The sequence below is a fragment of the Triticum aestivum genome, chromosome 2A, assembly GCF_018294505.1.
Source record: "Triticum aestivum cultivar Chinese Spring chromosome 2A, IWGSC CS RefSeq v2.1, whole genome shotgun sequence".
In the NCBI taxonomy this organism is placed as follows: Eukaryota; Viridiplantae; Streptophyta; class Magnoliopsida; order Poales; family Poaceae; genus Triticum; species Triticum aestivum.
Window position 1 is genome coordinate 437,481,966 of NC_057797.1, and position 17,551 is coordinate 437,499,516.

Sequence of the window (17,551 nt, forward strand, 5' to 3'; positions counted from 1 at the left end):
TCCTCGGAAAAACTCTAGATCACCGCCCCGTCTTCCGACTTGTACTCCCACATAGGAGCAGCTCAGATCTGGAGTGGAAGAATGTGGCGATGGAGTATCACATGGACTATATACAACAACTGGACACCCATGCCAACCACGGCCTTGAGCTTGCCCTAAAGCGCCTTCACTTCCTTCTAGTTCCCCCAGTCGAGTCCCTTGTCTGTCCAAGAGAACAACCTCCTTGGTGGCCCAGCCGAGAAGACATGGACCTCTCCTTGATTCTCCGAGGATTGGTCGGCCGCATAAAACCATTCTTGTTGCCAGAGCTTCACCGCCTCGACAAATGTGCCCTCCGGTCAGATGACATTGGTGAGTTTACTGATCATGGCCCCACCACAATTTGCAAGCTGAGAGCCACAACCCAAAGTGTGGTTCGATGCGATCCCATACAAAAGATTATGAATGTGGAGATGTGGAGAATCGAGTTTGGGGCGAGATGGTGGAAATCCAGCCCATCATAAAACATGAGATCCCGTACAAAAGGATGAAGGGGGAAAACCCAGACCTCGGACGAGGTGGGAAACAAAGATTACCCACTCCCCTTTGTGAGGGGTGGGAACGACAGAAGTCGAGCGGTTGCGCCCGCCTCAACAGGGGATTGACACCTGACCCTAAGGGGAAGATATCCATCAGCCCAGAGCATCGTGATGGTGTTGGTGATGACATTAGAATGCATCCACTTCCCTCCCTTTCCGGCCATCTTTGATAGTGGGGGAGAAGAAGGGAAGAGTTGTAGCTCAAAATAGATCTCAGAGCCATTGGCTTGCATGAGGTTCTTGCCATTGGAGCAAGCTGCAATGGGAGCGTAGGTGGAATCAATTCACCGTTTCCCTTTTTATAGGTCAGTCAAAGATCAGGGTCGCTTCACCTCAAAATGAAGGCGTCATTCCCCAAAACATTGTGCAGTATATGTGACAGATATTAAGGTGTTATTTCATTAATGATATCACTAGAAATCCGGGGCACGATCTCTTTTGATGAGGCGTACCAATGGAAACGGGTTGGGGCCATGTCACACCCAATAATGTCTATTGACGAGATGGTCTTGAAGGAAATATGCCTTAGAGGCAATAATAAAGTTGTTATTTTATATTTCCTTATATCATGATAAATCTTTCCCTAATAATAAAGTATGGATTGACTCCGTGAGTTCACCGTCATAATACGCTTTCGCCCAGTCGTAATATGCTTTTAGGATTCGTATAGACAAAATCGTAATATAAACGAGGTGGTACTAATAGCATGATGTTAGCACGTTTTCACCGTCACGTCCTTTCTACACAAAGGTCGCTGAACTATTTAGTACTCCCTTCATTTCAAAATATAGTGTGCCCACGCTTCCTGAGGTCCAACTTTGACCATAAATTTAACCAACGAAACCGACTGCGGCGGGAGAAAAAAATTGTATAATTGAAAACTTCTTTCGAATACGAATTCACTGATATAACTTTTGCTCCCGCCGCAATCGGTCTTGATAGTTAAATTTACGGTCAAAGTTAAAGCACGAGAATAGAGGAAGCACTACATTGCAGAATGGAGGGAGTAATTCGGCCCGCAGTCCTCATATTAACTGAACCTGGAGCGGTACGAGTGATAGAATAGAAAAACAAACCCAGCCTTCCTCTCGATCTCATCTGGACATCCAGCCCAGCCCCGCCCCGCCCCTCACAGCCGGCCGCCGCCGCCTCCTACCCCGCCGCCGCGCCTACCCCTACACCAAGTGCCAACACACCCGCGCCCATCCACTACCGGGGACCCGCGGCCTTCTACCGCCGGCGGCACTCGACGTCGCGGCAATTGGCGGCTCCCCGACCTTGCTACCATGGCGCCTCCGGGGCTCCTCCCCGCTGCTTCCACCTTGACATTGGTTTCCCCAACCCCGCTGGCTTCGCCACCAGCCACTCCTTCTAGGCACACTCTATCTGCCGTCGGACCCATCCGCCTGGTTCCAATGGTGAACATCGCCGCCACCCTATTGTGAGGCGAGGTGATGTTCTTCGAACTGCCGGCTTGATTCTGCCTAGGTAAATTCTTCTTTCTACTGTACCACTTCATAGAAAAATTTGACTGCCTAAAAGTTCCCCAATTTGGTACACTTTTTTTATCAGAGTGAGCTTTTCAACGGAAATTATACTTTGATCCTATCCAATCTTACTGTGACAGTAATATATTCCCCTTTCCTTTATATGAAGGGGAGCCTTGGCGCAGTGGTAAAGCTGCTGCCTTGTGACCATGAGGTCATGGGTTCAAGTCCTGGAAACAGCCTCTTGCAGAAATGTAGGGAAAGGCTGCGTACAATAGACCCAAAGTGGTCGGACCCTTCCCCAGACCCTGCGCAAGTGGGAGCTACATGCACTGGGGCTGCCCCCTTTTTATCATGTTGTCATTATATTGTAACCGTGTGCAAGTGTGTTCAGTTCAACTAGATGTAACTCATTGACATATGAGATTCCATTGGGCCTGATAATCTTGAATTTTGCTTCACAATTTAAAATGTAGTATTAGACCTAGAGTTTTTATGTATTACAGAACCTGTCCTATAAATATGCCAGTTACAAATAAAGGTGATATTGATGTGGAAACGCAACACACATGTAGTAGATGAATTGTATGAAGTAAATCGCCTTGGAATGATGGTTGCTGAATGTTACAATTATAGTCATCTACCTGGATGACCTTCAAGCACCAATAACTTAATCCTTTTAGGTTTTGTTCTTCTTTCTTCAGTACAAACATAATATTGTTTGGTGCTTCCCAATACTTGGATGTGAAAAATAAAGAAGTTTTACATTTTAAGAACTAATAGATTTTTAACAAGAAAATATGGTCCAAGTGGGACTACTACTTCTAAATATTTTGTCTTTCACAGAAGGGGATATCATACTTCTCCTAATCAGGATTGTTGTGTAACGGAATGATGGTAGGATGGTAAGTAACTACATCCTTTTTTGGTATGGCAAAGAAAAAAAATACATCTTACCCATTAGATGATTTGCATCTGCAGCTGAATAATAATGGAAGAAAAAGGAGTACAGGCTTTACCTAATGTACCTACAGCAACAATGGGTTGCCCCACCAAACATCACTAGAGGACTAGGAAGGAAAACGGTGATTTCTCAATCAGGTTCTATTGGCCGTTCTAGCATTAGCATCATGAAGATTCTGGAACAGTGCACGACATGCCCAATCCCAAGGTCTTGCCTTAGCTGGTGAAGCACATGAGCTGGTGTCAAGCAATATCCCCTGTATACTTTGTCCTTGTGTTCTTTCCAGGTATGCATCCATATCAGCTGCATCAGGGAGCTCCATGCACAGTGGTACTACTTCCGAACGTGTAGAACATGCAATTGTATGTAAATCGCCTTGAAATGATGGTTGCTGAATACTGCGTTATGCTTGATAGTCATCTACCTGGACGACTTCAAGCGCTAATAGGTAAATCCTTTTAGATTTTGTAGTTCTTTTCAGTACAGAGATAATTCTGTTTCTTGCTTCCCAATTTTTGGTCGACAAAACAGAGAGGCTTTACATTATAAAAGTTACAGTAATAGATTATAAGTAAGAAAATAAGGTCCAAGCCAGACTCCAACTTATAAAGGTTTTGTCTTTCACGTAAGGGGATATCATACTTCATCTAATCATGGTTGTCGTGTAACCTAATGATGGTTAGTTACTACATCCATAGAGAAAATGAACATGGAGATATTCTCATGTCCATAGTTTCCAGCGATGAGAATGGGCTACCCGACATTGCTCGGCTGCTGAAACTGAGCAAACTTTGTGTAGTTATTCATGGTAGAAATTCCTAGTTAAATTATCTATTTCGCCAAATTGAGAAACTGCATACATGCCTTCGTCAATGCGCAATCGAACAGCCGTCAGGTGGTGATGAGAGGACTACTAAAAGCAAGGGAAACACACTTAAGTTTGCTATCCACAGTTTCTTCAGAATCTAAATACCAGTGGCATCACAAGTGGGCTTCTCAATTAATCCAAAAGACCCATCAGGTTGCAAAGATAAAAACAATGAACAGAACATATCTGAAAGCGGCCCGAGCATCCTCTACTACTTTCGTTTAGATGTTATTTATCTTGCTGTGTTGACATATTTTCTTCTTCCGTAGATGCAAAGCATCCAGGATGTGATCAATCATATGCTGGAGAATGGCATTGAGACCTTACTTCACTGGATAATGGCATTTATATGCGATTCCAGTCCTTTCACAGTGCAGGTGAACTGGAAATTCTATCAAAGACAACTGTCCTTTCTTCAGTGTACATGCATGATATTACATGATTAAACATACCATTTTTAACTTCATTTAGTTGTCTATATTATGCTCTATGTGCTATTACCAACAGAAATAGTGTTACCTCCGTACCAGGCCTTCCAAATATCTTATATTTTGGTACGGAGGTAGTACTTTTAGCCTGCAAAGCGACTTCTATGCCCATTGTGGCAATAATGTGTTTGCACCACTGAAGAGATAACTTATTTTTTTCATTGTAAGAAACACATCATGTTTCTTCCCCATCATTCAAGTGTGTGCCATGTTATCTTTGTTCATGTTGCTGGCTGTACATTTTCAGTATTCTCAGGATATATCTGATTATGATGATGTTCCGTACTGCTCTGGAGCCGGCAACTTTTTGGACTGCTCGATGTTTATAACCAATGAGACTACTTTTTTGGTTGTTGGCTGGAGCTATCACTATGACTGAAATTTTCTTTTCACCCAAGTAAATTTATATGGTCATCAAAAACCAACGACAGGTCAACACTTGTCAGCAGTTTGCAATTTGTATTACAGTATGCCTAAGCCAATGTTCAGACAATGTTGTTTTAGTTAGGAAATGTAGAAAACATGGTCATGATTTATGTAGATTGGACAGTCCCTTCAAACTGCAGTCTTTGATCTAGAGTGGACAATCTAACTATATGTTTCCTTTTAGAAAATGACTATATGTTCCATGAATTCACTGCTTATTTTGGCCAGATCAGATTAAACTAGGTCTTGATTTCAAGGTTCAGTTAAGGCAGTTGGTGCAGGTTTGTTTGCTGTAATACTAACTGTGCTATTTAGACAGAGACATTTGCTCTTTCTCATTCCTCGACATTTTCCTTTGCTACCAAGATTTTTCATTCTAGGTTGTGGAAAACGCATGTAGCGTTCCTTCTACAAGTCGTCATGAGCTGGGACATAGAAGAAGAGAGCCGACGAGAAGTCGCAAAGCGGTTCGCTCTGGTGTCGCTGCCAATGGCGCTGCACAAAGTGCAGATTGCAGGCTAGATGCGTACAAATCCGTCCCTACTTCCACGACGTGGAAGCAAAGGAAATTTAGTCAATTAGATAGTATATTTGGTTATGAAAGTTATCTTTTGTGTATGCAGTTTTGCCATCATTTTGTAAAAGCTTTGAGTTTTTTTATAATGTAATTGTCTTACTAATCACACTTTTAATTGATTTGTGCCAAGGCTAATAGCCAAGTTATGCACAAACTGTTCATGTTTCCTTGATGACTGCTATTGTCAGAAGATTCTTTTCAGCATTTAAGTAATACCGATCCCACTTTCAGTTATGTGTGCAAAGGCCAGTAGCAAAATAATGACTGCTCCTTGCTGGTCGGATATTTCCTACTTCCAGGATATCTCATTATGCTTTCCGCAGCATGCTGATTTGTGAACGAGAACCTACGTGATCACCCACCCTGATTTGTGAATTCGTAGTCACATTCAGACACTCAGGTATCTCTACTCCTAATGAGCAGTTTGTGAATAGTCCGCGCGGTTTATTTTTGCTGGTTTATTTTCGTCATCCTTCCATCTCCGTTTTATTTTCGTCATCCTTCCACCTTTGCTTACTCGGTACCCTCCAGCGAAATAAACCGGTGCCAAAAAAACCCTAGGATCGATCCCTCGTTCCCACAGCAGATCGGTCTCCGCCGCCAACCAGACCTTCGCACGCCCGATCCAGCCCTACGCCCCCTCCGTGGCCGATCCATCCTGTTCCGCGGCCGATCCATGCCCTATGCCGCCGCCGATGCCTCCTCCTCCACCTCCATTCCCAAGCGACGGCGCCCGCGGCCGCAGTCTTCTCCCCTAGCCACCATGGCTGCAGATCCACTCACGGCCGGTCGTCTAAGCTGCAAGCATGGATGGATGGATCCAGGAAGGTATCCTTCCTCCCTGGGTGGAGCGAGCTGCACATCCCGTTCGGCCCTCTGGAGCCGGCCATCTCCGCCTCCTCCTCGCCGTCGCCGCCGCCGGGGATCGTGTCTTCACCAAGCGCGAGCTCCGCCCCATCCGACCGACCGCAAAGGGGTGAGTTTTCTTCATCCCAAAGCCTCCTGATTTGCTTACTGCACTCTTGCCATTCCGATGGAGACTAACCTCCTCTGGCCGAGCCCCAACTCTGCATCTCTCTCCCAATTACCCTCACCCCGTCAGTTTGCTGCAGGTTATCCATTGTAAATTTTCAAGGAAATTCAAATGTTCCTCTTCTGGCCGATTGAAGGTAATACTTGGTCCAATTTTGCCACAAAAAATAATGCTATCTTGTCATAGTTATACGTATATGCTTATGAGAATTTTCATGTTTGTTAGATTAAAAAAACTGTATTTTCTCCTTTTAGCTAGTGGTTAATTTAGCAGAGCATTAGCATAGTATTGGTCTGATCAGCGAGACGATGATCACGAAATCATGTTGATAATCAAATCAGCAAAGATAGTAGCAGTTTCCAGTGTAACTTGTTGTGTCCTCAAATCAGCAAAGATAGTAGCAGTTTCCAGTAGACCTTTTCTACTGCAATAGGAGCTTCAGGCAGGGCATTGATGATTTGACGGTGATATTGGTTAACATATTGATTTGTTAATATTTTTTAAATATAAAAGTTAAATGTAATCTGCACAAGAGCCAAACCTGCAGAAGGTTAGAGTGCGTGCAGCTGTTTCAGAACCTAGGGAAAACTAGCCTAATTGGTCTCTTTAATATTTAGTGAGTCTGTCCATGGCACTTTTAGCTCTACTCACCACTAAAGATATCTACAACTTTCATGTTGAACGCATAGTTTAATTCAAACAGTAACATGGTCTAAGTCCGCATACAAGGTTACTGTACACAGAATCACATAAAGATTAATTTTTGGACTGTGAAACTAAATTGGACTGCTACTTTTAAACCGTACATCAAAATAGTGCAAATAGATAGTCTATAGAAAGCATGGGACGTATCTCTCCTTTTTTTTGCGATTGATCTCCACATTATGTTTGGAGTCCAAGTCAAAATTATGCAGTTTTTGATAGAGGATTTGAAAAGACCGAATCTGTTTAGTAGGTGGATTACCCAAAACAGTTGACTTCATCCAACCCAACCTCACATCACTGTGTAAAGTTTGTAGCACTTATTTTATATGCAGAGCACTTGTGAACTAGGATTTTGACCAAAAGATTTTGAGTGTTTTATGTGAGCTTGCATTGCAGGGATACTTGAAGCTAGGGCAATCCAAGTAAGATAGCTTCATCCTCAGGCAACAGGTTTATGTTATCTTATCATGGAGTCATTTTTAAGTTTGTGCCCAACGCCTTCATCCTTAGAATGGCTGCCCAGATGGCAAGCCACTGTACTCAGGCGACTGCCGCGCTAGGTATTCTCGACCACTGCTGCAGTTTTTCATTGCTGTGCTTATTCCATTTGCACCAACCTTGCTATTTAGTAATATGAGCGTCTCTGTTTCTTCTACTACAATGACATGATAAGATTACCTTATCCCTTTCAGCAGGGTGCTCCAACTTTTGATGCCGGCGAAGCTTTTGGAATGATGGCTACATAATTTGTTAGTCTCCGGAAGCTTAATTAAACTGAGGTAAATATGCCAGATTCTTTTGTCAAATAATAACATGACTGTCTATTTTGTTCTCAGGACCAATATCTGTGCCTATCAATAAAATTTTGAGAGTAGTTTTTGTTGCCTCTATGTAACCCTGATAGCAGCTTCTCTGAAGGTTCAGATGTGTGGCAAAGGATTTCAATTTTCCCGTTTACACAAAGGAAACTTGAGGAAGGTTCAGATTTCTCATGCTCGGTGCTGTGCTCTCAAGGTTACATAGACAAAAATGCCTCCTATTTACACAACGGCAACCCGACGAAGGTTCAGATTTCTCATGACTGGTTCAATGGGTATTTCATGCCTGTGCCATCTTAATTATTAGGAAAATGTAGTTTGTTTTATAGCTGACGATGCTCGATGCTTTTTTACCTCAGTTTAGTAAATGCTTAGTTTTAGCTCATAAACTACATGGCAAATAGGATGACGGGGCGGGTCGGGAGGCGGGGAAAGCCGTCCATGGCGATCCTGGTGGCATTGCTAATGGCGCCAGTGGCACTGCCGCTCCTCATGGTGCCCGACACGCTCTCTATGCGAGGCTCCAACGGCGTGGATCGCGGCGCCGCCCTGTCGCTCCCATGCCCGTGCTTCAGCAGATCCGTGTTTGAGTCATGCATACCTTTAGCTGCCTCCCCTCCAATGTCCACGACTCTGATATACCGTGTTTGTTAGTCTTGACTGGTGTTTGTTCTCCGTATTGTTGTGCAGGAGGCTGGAGAACAGCAGGGAGAAAAGGGAGTCGTGGATGGAGGTTCTGTACTTCTGTTGTATCAACATCTTCTCCATGAGTCTTTTGCCCCCACTCTGTTTTTGCTTTGGGCCGAAACGTCATCGTCTTGATTCTTTACGTGGTTCATTGGCTCAGACTTGTCCTACATGGCCGAGCGAGATCGAGGCTAGCCGCCGGTAATGTTCTTCTCCCGTGCAAGTTCCGCACTGCATTGAAGCATCCAACACATGGTGAGACATCTTTTTAGCTTTTAAAAAACGTGCACCATCCTTTCTCATCCAACATATTTTTCACCCCTGATTTGTGACCTCCTAATGAACATGAAGATTCATATGCTAGCTAGAACACAATATATATTTGAAAGCAACATTTTCTGATGTACTATCCGATGAAATTTTATTTTCGGAGACGTTCATTCATAATTTTGACGACCTCTTGATTCATGTCATTAGTAGTTATTTCAACAGAACAAAGATATTTTTTAGCACTTTTCAGATAGGAAATATCCCTACGGAATATTTTGGACAATATACAACATATTCTGTGGGCTTGAAGAAAATATATAACATGATATGTCACATACTTTATTGTTAAGTTACAAGAATAGTTGTGGACGCCATCCAATTTTACATAGATTTCTATTTGTTGTGCACTGATATTTTTGTAGTGTGATGATATAAAGAAGGAATGTACATTATAGGGTGTTTGCTACGTGCTACATATATCTTACTCAATAGCAGTTAGTCAGCTTATATTCCAGTAATGAGAAATGGCACAATCATCTCGTGCCATTTCGTGGGAGCAGTAGAAGTGACATCTATGCTATGGTCTGAAGTAGAAGTGTAGACCACTAATTGTATGCTATGGTCTGAAGTAGAAGACATTAAGGTGGTTCAGCTATCATCCGAGCATTCAAATAGGCAATGTTCTGTCCGCTAGAACGCATCAAGTTTTTGGTTGATGTTCATACTTTTGCGTAATGTTCCTACTTTGGCTGCGCATAGATGTAGCTACGTTACAGGTGGGACATCAGCCAAGTATGTTTCGAGGTGAGACATCCATCAAGTTTGTTTGGAGGTGAGACATCCACCAAGTTTGTTTGAAGCATGTGCAGACCTTCTCACAGATGTTTGTTCATATATAAAATTGACTATTCCAAATAGTACACTGATAATTTTGCCGAACGAATCTTATTTGAAGCAAATAAGGGCCTTAGAAGAAAATAAGAAAGTAAGTTCCCCTTGCACCGTTGCACGTATTTAGTAGATTAAATATGTTTTTCCTAAAAAAGATTTTTTTATGAATGTTTGTGTTTGCAAGCACTTGTTTGAAAGCCATTTACACTTACTTTTGGATGTACCTCCTGTTTTTGAAGTGAAGGCCATTTACACTTACTTTTGGGTGTACCTCCTGTTTCGAACCCATTAACTTAGATTCTGTTTTAATTTGTGGATATATATTCCTTCAACCAATTGTTCTTCGATATTCTGATGGTTATAAGAAAAATGTAAGTTCTTGTTTAGGATTTACATTGAGTAAAAGTCAACCTTGCTTAGCGTTTCAATTGAAGAATTTGTAACAAAATGCTCAACAGTAAGGAAAAGTGTGTTTCGTTTGTTGTGTGTATCTGATTTGATTAGCACCTGAAATCTTGTTGAACTGATAAGGTTGTACATTTTCCAAATTGTTTGTCGGAAGGGTAATTTCTTTTATTGCTCATGAACAGAAATTGTGCAGTCCAGCTCCACTGTGTCCAGCTCATCCGACCATGTGATCCACTACATCTAGGTCAGCCGATCTTGTGGCAGAGCTACACTGACGCAAGAGCAAATAGTTTTACAATTTCTTTGTTGTTCCTTTGTACTGGATAACTGTGCATTTTTAGAGGTGTGAAGATGTAATGCAATAACAGTAACTGGGCGTAGGCACATCCGTCTCGATAAGCATTATGGGAACGGACAAAGGCAAGGCATTCCAATATAAGAAATGGATGAAGGCAAGGTATGTCATTTAAAAAAAGGCAAGGCAACCAGGATGCTGCATTGCTTAATGTCCAGTTCTCTACGCTTTCCCTATAGCAACCTTTTTTAGATCTTATGAGTTGTGTTTTCCTAACAAAAAAATGTCCATATGGATTCACTGAAACAAGATTATATTATCAGCAATTTTGTTTGCATGTAATTAATTAGTGATAGCCTATGCCTCACACGACTATTTTTTTCAGTTCAGTTGTATCCTTCAATATGGGTGCAATGAAGTGTGGATAGACAAACACATTTCTTTTACTGTGATATCATTGACCTTGTTGATTTATATTTTCAAAACTGATAGGAATGAAATCCATATGAATCTTGTGATGCCAAAGCTCTAAGTGCTGATGATTTAAATTCCTATTAAAAAATCCTTAAATAGAAAGTGGACCTTATAGCGGAGAATAATGTGTAAGCTACAGGTGGAGTCCGTCTCAACGGAAGTGAAACCGAAAACATAGACCACATTAGAGTCGAAGATAAGGTGAATGCAATCACAGATCCACATGAGAGTCAGATAAGATTGGTGAATGCAATCAGAACTGTCAAATGTGTGTTTTCCAATTTTTCATGCTGCATGATCTCTGCCCACTTTACTAGAAGAAGAGCCTTCCTACAGGGTGAAGGTGGATAAGGAGTCATTCAACTTAGAGGAAGTGTCTCAATAAATGTGTGTGTTACCAAGGTTGAATTGTCTACTCACTCTCTTAGAGGTTATGTTCCTTCCCGTCTATTAAGCTGTTAGTATCCTTATCACCGTGTCTGGCTCCATTGAAAAGCTCGCACCGCCATGCTTGAAGAACATAAATGGTGGTACATTATTCTGATATATTTTATGTGCTGCCATTGTGGTAGAGCCCGGCATGAAGGGTGGGTCCAGTATATAAGCAGGTGGTACTAGCACTAAGATAGGAAGGTCATTTCCGCCCTTGTCCTTTGTTGATGGCCTGCCAAGGCGGCGTCGATTACTGGTTCAATTTGAGCACGAGTTAGTGGATTTTATTATAAAAGTGAGGTTTAAGAGTGGGTGATGGTTATTTGGGTTGATATGTTCAGTTATGGCTGTCTGAGCGGAATAATTTCCATATCTTAGAAAATATGGCAAAGTGCACTTAATTAGAGATGGCATTGCAGCAAATTGCATGAGTGAGCGGTTCGTATTTTTTCATTAAGTCATACATTTTTTTGGTTAGGATGAAAGGGTATATGCATTGGGGGGTTGTTTCAAGAGTTAATAATGGACACGGGGGTGTATCAGTTGCATGCCAACAGCTATATCATATTTTTGTTTCATCGTAATACACGACATTCATTTCTGTGTTACAACATGGCAATGAATCAGGAGAGTCGGATCCTCCTTGGCTCGGGGTGTCATGGGCGGCGCATGCCTCGCCCCCTTTGCTGGCGGTTGGATCGGCGTGAGCACGGGGAGGGAGGATTAGGGCAGAGAGTAGGGCGGTTGGTGGTGGACTCTTTATTAGCAGTCCGTCGGGAAGTATGGTGCGAAGGAGAGAGGTGTCATTGCGATGGTGATGCCGGTGTCATCTGCCTTTGAAGGAGAGTGCTCCAGTGAGAAATGTCCTGCTACAGCAAGAAATCAAGCAGGAAGGGAGGGTCCTGCAGGAAAAGGGAAGGGTGCGTCATGGGGTGGAATTTTTTGTTGGGACTTTGGACCGTGTGTTTAAGATAACATGACAGATAGTGCTGACAACCATATGTCCCCCCCATGGGCTGGATTTGGGGGTGGATGGACTGTCCAGATGGTTGGATTTTGGATAGCCTGTTAGGGGCTTGTTTGATGCTCAAACACGCCCGGATGTAAGGGAAATGAATTTCAACCTTGGAAACGGCCTTAATCATTTATTTGATTTATTTATATGCACTATAGCTTGTATCATACATAAAGAAGCACTCAAAATAAAGCAAACACGGCTGAACTTAATCATTTGTTTGATTCATTTATACATATTGTAGCCCGTACCATACATACAGAAGCACTTGAAATAAAGCAAGCCGATTGGGATTCCGATATATCTGAACAACAATGTTTATATCTGTATGGTATTCCAATGAGCATAGGCGGGTAACAAATTCGGAATACAAACATTTATTTTTGTCATCACTATATATAATATAATATTAATTTTGGAAATTGTGGGGATGTGCCTCGCTATTTTGGTTTTCATTTTATGCTCTGGTGGAACAGTAAAGAACCGGTTAAGCCGCTTTGCGCGATGCATATTGTCTGTTAAATGTTTGAAGACCTTGGATGTGAAGTACTCGTGCTAACTACATTTTTTTGCTTGTGTGGGATGAGTATGAATTGAGGAAGTAGTTTTTATTATATTTTCTAAAACATGGTGCGAATGAAGCTAAAGAATCTTTTCCATTGGGCGAGAATTTCTTAAGCGCATCAAGTAGTAGATCTTAATAATTTATAATGGATTTTTAATTGGATCATTGCTCTATATGTATACATCATCAATTTGCATTTTTGTTATCAATTATTGTAAGTGAAGTGGACTTCAATTATTATGCACTTGTGTCCGTGCTATATTGTCTTTACATGTGAAATTTAACATGCATTAACTTTATATAACACCAACAAAATATTTCAAAAGCCCGTAGCAACGCACGGGCAGTCTACTAGTGCAATATGGTTTTGCTCTTTTGTGTGATTGTGAGCATTCCCCACTGTTTTTTACGATAAGAGAAAAACAAAAGAAGATTTCACTCTACAATGGAGGTCTTTCTCCCAGACATATGTAATTTCACCTCTCTGATTGCCATCTATCTTTGATGGCGACGATGCTCTACCTCAACGCGGTCCAAGTCTATCTCCACCAGGTATGGTGCCGTGAGGAAACACCCAAGATACATGTGTGTGTGGGCGCTAATATAGATTAACTACAGATATGTACATCGATCCCATCAGTGATCGCCTTGTAAATCAGCAGCAGCCAGCAGTACACGAATCCTCTTATAAATACTAAAAAAAACATCCTACTTATTTTAACTCAAAATTAAGCTACTATTGTTCTAAAAATAATAAAATCACTTGACTTTGAAAACAATATTCTGGTTGAATTTAAGGTGACTTGCATATACTTAATGCTTTAGTCTAATCTTTCAAAGTGGAAGTTTAAAATACTTATTTTAGATTTTATATGGTGGAGAAATTATTTGATTAGAAATAATTATGGATTTTTAAATAACTTCAACATTAAATATTGTTGAACATGCCATAAGTTGGTGATGCTTGAACCGAAAACCGTCCATGATGCATGCATGTCTCTGTATAGTGTGCTAATGTATCATCGTATATTCTTGTCGTTTTCCTTTACCCACAATAACACATTATTCCGCGCATGTCACGAATAAAATGGATTATCGCTAGCCTATTTGTATGTACTTTTTAAATCTACATGCAAGGCGTGTTGAAATAGACGATCTGGAATTGTGGAACAGATTCCTAAATTGTATACCACCTTTTCTAGATTAGAAGAGAATGTGATATATTTTTCTTCCGTTGCAACGCACGTGCCCTTTTGCTAGTGTTTATTATTCATCCTAGAATTGTATTAATCGGAAACTTGATACATGTGTGCATACATAGACAAAACACTGTGTCCCTAGTAAGCCTCTATTAGACTAGCTCGTTAATCAAAGATGGTCAATTTTCCTAACCATAGACATGTGTTGTCATTTGATGAACGGGATCACATCATTAGGAGAATGATGTAATGGACAAGACCCATCCGTTAACTTAGCATGTTGATCATTCAGTTTTATTGCTATTGCTTTCTTCATGACTTATACATATTGCTTTGACTATGAGATTATGCAACTCCCGAATACCGGAGGAATACCTTATGTGCTATTAAATATCACAACATAACTTGGTGATTATAAAGATGCTCTACAGGTATCTCCGAAGGTGTTTGTTGGGTTGACATAGATCGAGATTAGGATTTGTCACTCCGAGTATCGGAGAGGTATCTCTGGGCCCTCTCGGTAATGCACATCATGATAAGCCTTGCAAGAAATGTGACTAATGAGTTAGGTACAGGATGATGCATTACGGAACGAGTAAAGAGACTTTCCGGTAACGATATTGAACTAGGTATGAAGATACCGACGATCGAATCTCGGGCAAGTAACATACCGATGACAAAGGGAATAACATATGTTGTCATTGTAGTTCGACCAATAAAGATCTTCGTAGAATATGTGGGAGCCAATATGAGCATCCAGGTTCCGCTATTGGTTATTGACCGGAGAGGTGTCTCGGTCATGTCTACATAGTTCTCGAACCCGTAGGGTCCACACGCTTAACGTTCGATGACGATTTGTATTATATGAGTTTTGTGATTTGGTGACCGAATGTTGTTTGGAGTCCCGGATGAGATCACGGACATGACGAGGAGTCTCGAAATGGTCGAGAGGTAAACAATTCATATATTGGATGATAGTATTCAGACACCAAATGTGTTTCGGGATGTATCGGGTACATATCGGAGTACCAGGGGGGGTTACCGCAACCCTCCGGGGAAAGATATGGGCCACATGAGGGAGGCACACCAGCCCACATAGGGGTGGTGCGCCCCCACAGGGAAGGAGGCCGAATAGGACTAGGAGAGGGCGCGGCGCCCCCCTTTCCTTCTCCCCCTCTCTCTCCTTCATCCTTTCCCCCTCTGTTAGTTTTATTGCTATTGCTTTCTTCATGTCATATACATATTCCTTTGACTATGAGATTATGCAACTCCCGGACACCGAAGGAATACTTTATGTGCTATCAAACGTCACAACATATCTGGGTGATATAAAGATGCTCTACAAGTATCTCCAAGGTGTTTGTTGGGTTGGCATAGATCGAGATTAGGATTTGTCACTCCGAGTATCGGAGAGGTATCTCTGGGCCCTCTCGGTAATGCACACCATAAGAATCCTTGCAAGCAAAGTGACTAATGAGTTAGTTGCGGGATGATGTATTATGGAACGAGTAAAGAGACTTCCTGGTAACGAGATTGAACTAGGTATGAAGATACCGGCGATCGAATCTCGGGCAAGTAACATACCGATGACAAAGGGATAACGTATGTTGTCATAATGGTTCTACTGATAAAGATCTTCGTAGAATATGTAGGAGCCAATATGAGCATCCAGGTTCCGATGTTGGTTATTGACCGGATAGGTGTCTCGGTCATGTCTACATAGTTCTCGAACCTGTAGGGTCCGCAAGCTTAATGTTCGATGACGATTTTGTATTATATGAGTTATGTCATTTGGTGACCGAATGTTGTTCGGAGTCCCGGATGAGATCACGGACATGATGAGGAGTCTCTAAATGGTCGAGAGGTAAGTATTGATATATATGATGATAGTATTCAGACACCGGAAGTGTTCCGGAGGGTATCGGGCACATATCGGGTCACCGGAAGGGGCTCCGGGCACCCCCGACAAAGATATGGGCCTTATGGGCCAAGAGAGGGAGAGACCAGCCCACAAGGGGCTGGTGCGCCCCCATATAGGCCGAAATAGGAGGAGAAGGAAAGAGGGGAAGGGAGAAGGAAAGGGGAGGATTCGGCCTCCCCCTTCCTTCCCTCCCCTCTCTCTTTCCTTTCCCCTCCAGTTAATAAGGAAGGGGGCCCGAATTGGAGAGGAACCCCAAGTAGGATTCGGCTTACTTGGGGTGCCCCCCTTGGCTGCAACATCTCCCTACCACCTATATATATGTGGGGAGGGATGCGCCTACAACAAACAACAACATCTGTTAGCCGTGTGCGGCGCACCCCTCCACAGATTACACCCTCGATCATATTCTCATGATACTTAGGCGAAGCCCTGCACGGATCACTTCACCATCACCGTCACCACGCCGTCGTGCTGACGGAACTCATCTACTTGCTAGTCACTTTGCTGGATCAAGAGTTTGAGGGACGTCATCGAGCTGAACGTGTGCAGAACTCGGAGGTGCCGTACGTTCGATACTTGATCGGTCGGAACGAGAAGAAGTTTGTGTTGGGGAATGTAGCATGCAATTTCAAAAATTTCCTACGCTCACACAAGATCTATCTAGGAGATGCATAGCAACGAGAAGGGGAGAGTGTATCCACTTACCCTCGTAGACCGAAAGCGGAAGCCTTTGTTAACGCGGTTGATGTAGTCGAACTTCTTCTCGTTCCAACCGATCAAGCACCGAACGTCCGACACCTCCGAGTTCTGCACACGTTCAACTCGATGACGTCCCTCAAACTCTTGATCTAGCAAAGTGCCGAGGGAGAGTTCTGTCAGCATGATGGCGTGGTGACGGTGATGGTGAAGTGATCCGCGCAGGCTTCGCCTAAGCACTACGTGAATATGACCAGAGGTGTAAACTATGGAGGGGGGCGCCGCACACGGCTTGGAACAATTGATGTGTGTTGTAGGTGCCCCCCACGTATATAAAGGAGGGAGGGGGAGGAGGCCGACCCTAGGCACGCCCAAGTAGGAGGAATCCTACTTGGGCTCCTAGTTGGATTCGCCCCCCCCTTTCCTTTTACCGGAGGGGGAAAGGGGGGAGGAGAGAGAGGGGGAGAAGGAAAGGGGGTGCCCCCTCTCCTAGTCTTGTTCGGCCTCCTTACCTGTGGGGTGCATGCCACCCCTATGTGGGTGGTGTTCCTCCCTCCTATGGCCCATATGGCCCATATCTTCCCCCGGGGGGTTCCGGTACCCCCCGTACTCCGATATGTACTCGATACATCCCGGAACACTTCCGGTGTCCGAATACTATCATCCAATATATCAATACTTACCTCTCGACCATTTTGAGACTCCTCATCATGTCCGTGATCTCATCCGGGACTCCGAACAACATTCGGTCACC

At 42.9% G+C, this 17,551-nt stretch overlaps 1 protein-coding gene across 43 annotated transcripts; it reads left to right on the top strand.

The window, feature by feature from the left end:
- Positions 1-1,641: 1,641 nt before the first annotated feature.
- On the top strand, positions 1,642-13,251 carry LOC123188922 (uncharacterized). 43 transcript variants are annotated; one of them, XR_006495408.1, is made up of 13 exons: positions 1,642-2,066; positions 2,912-2,970; positions 3,047-6,364; positions 6,501-6,557; positions 7,523-7,686; positions 7,819-7,905; positions 8,045-8,190; positions 8,349-8,886; positions 9,661-9,733; positions 9,857-9,886; positions 10,383-10,444; positions 10,569-10,657; positions 12,029-13,251. XR_006495408.1 is itself a non-coding variant. In XM_044601201.1 (6 exons), the coding sequence occupies exons 1-5, from the start codon at positions 6,065-6,067 to the stop codon at positions 7,836-7,838; spliced, it is 453 nt and encodes a 150-aa protein (XP_044457136.1). In that variant the 5' UTR covers positions 5,886-6,064; the 3' UTR covers positions 7,839-7,905; positions 8,045-8,150. The 43 variants fall into 43 exon arrangements, 1 of the variants encoding a protein (XP_044457136.1); XR_006495407.1 differs by lacking the exon at positions 9,857-9,886; XR_006495404.1 differs by lacking the exon at positions 9,857-9,886 and having other exon boundaries at positions 10,582-10,657.
- Positions 13,252-17,551: the final 4,300 nt, after the last annotated feature.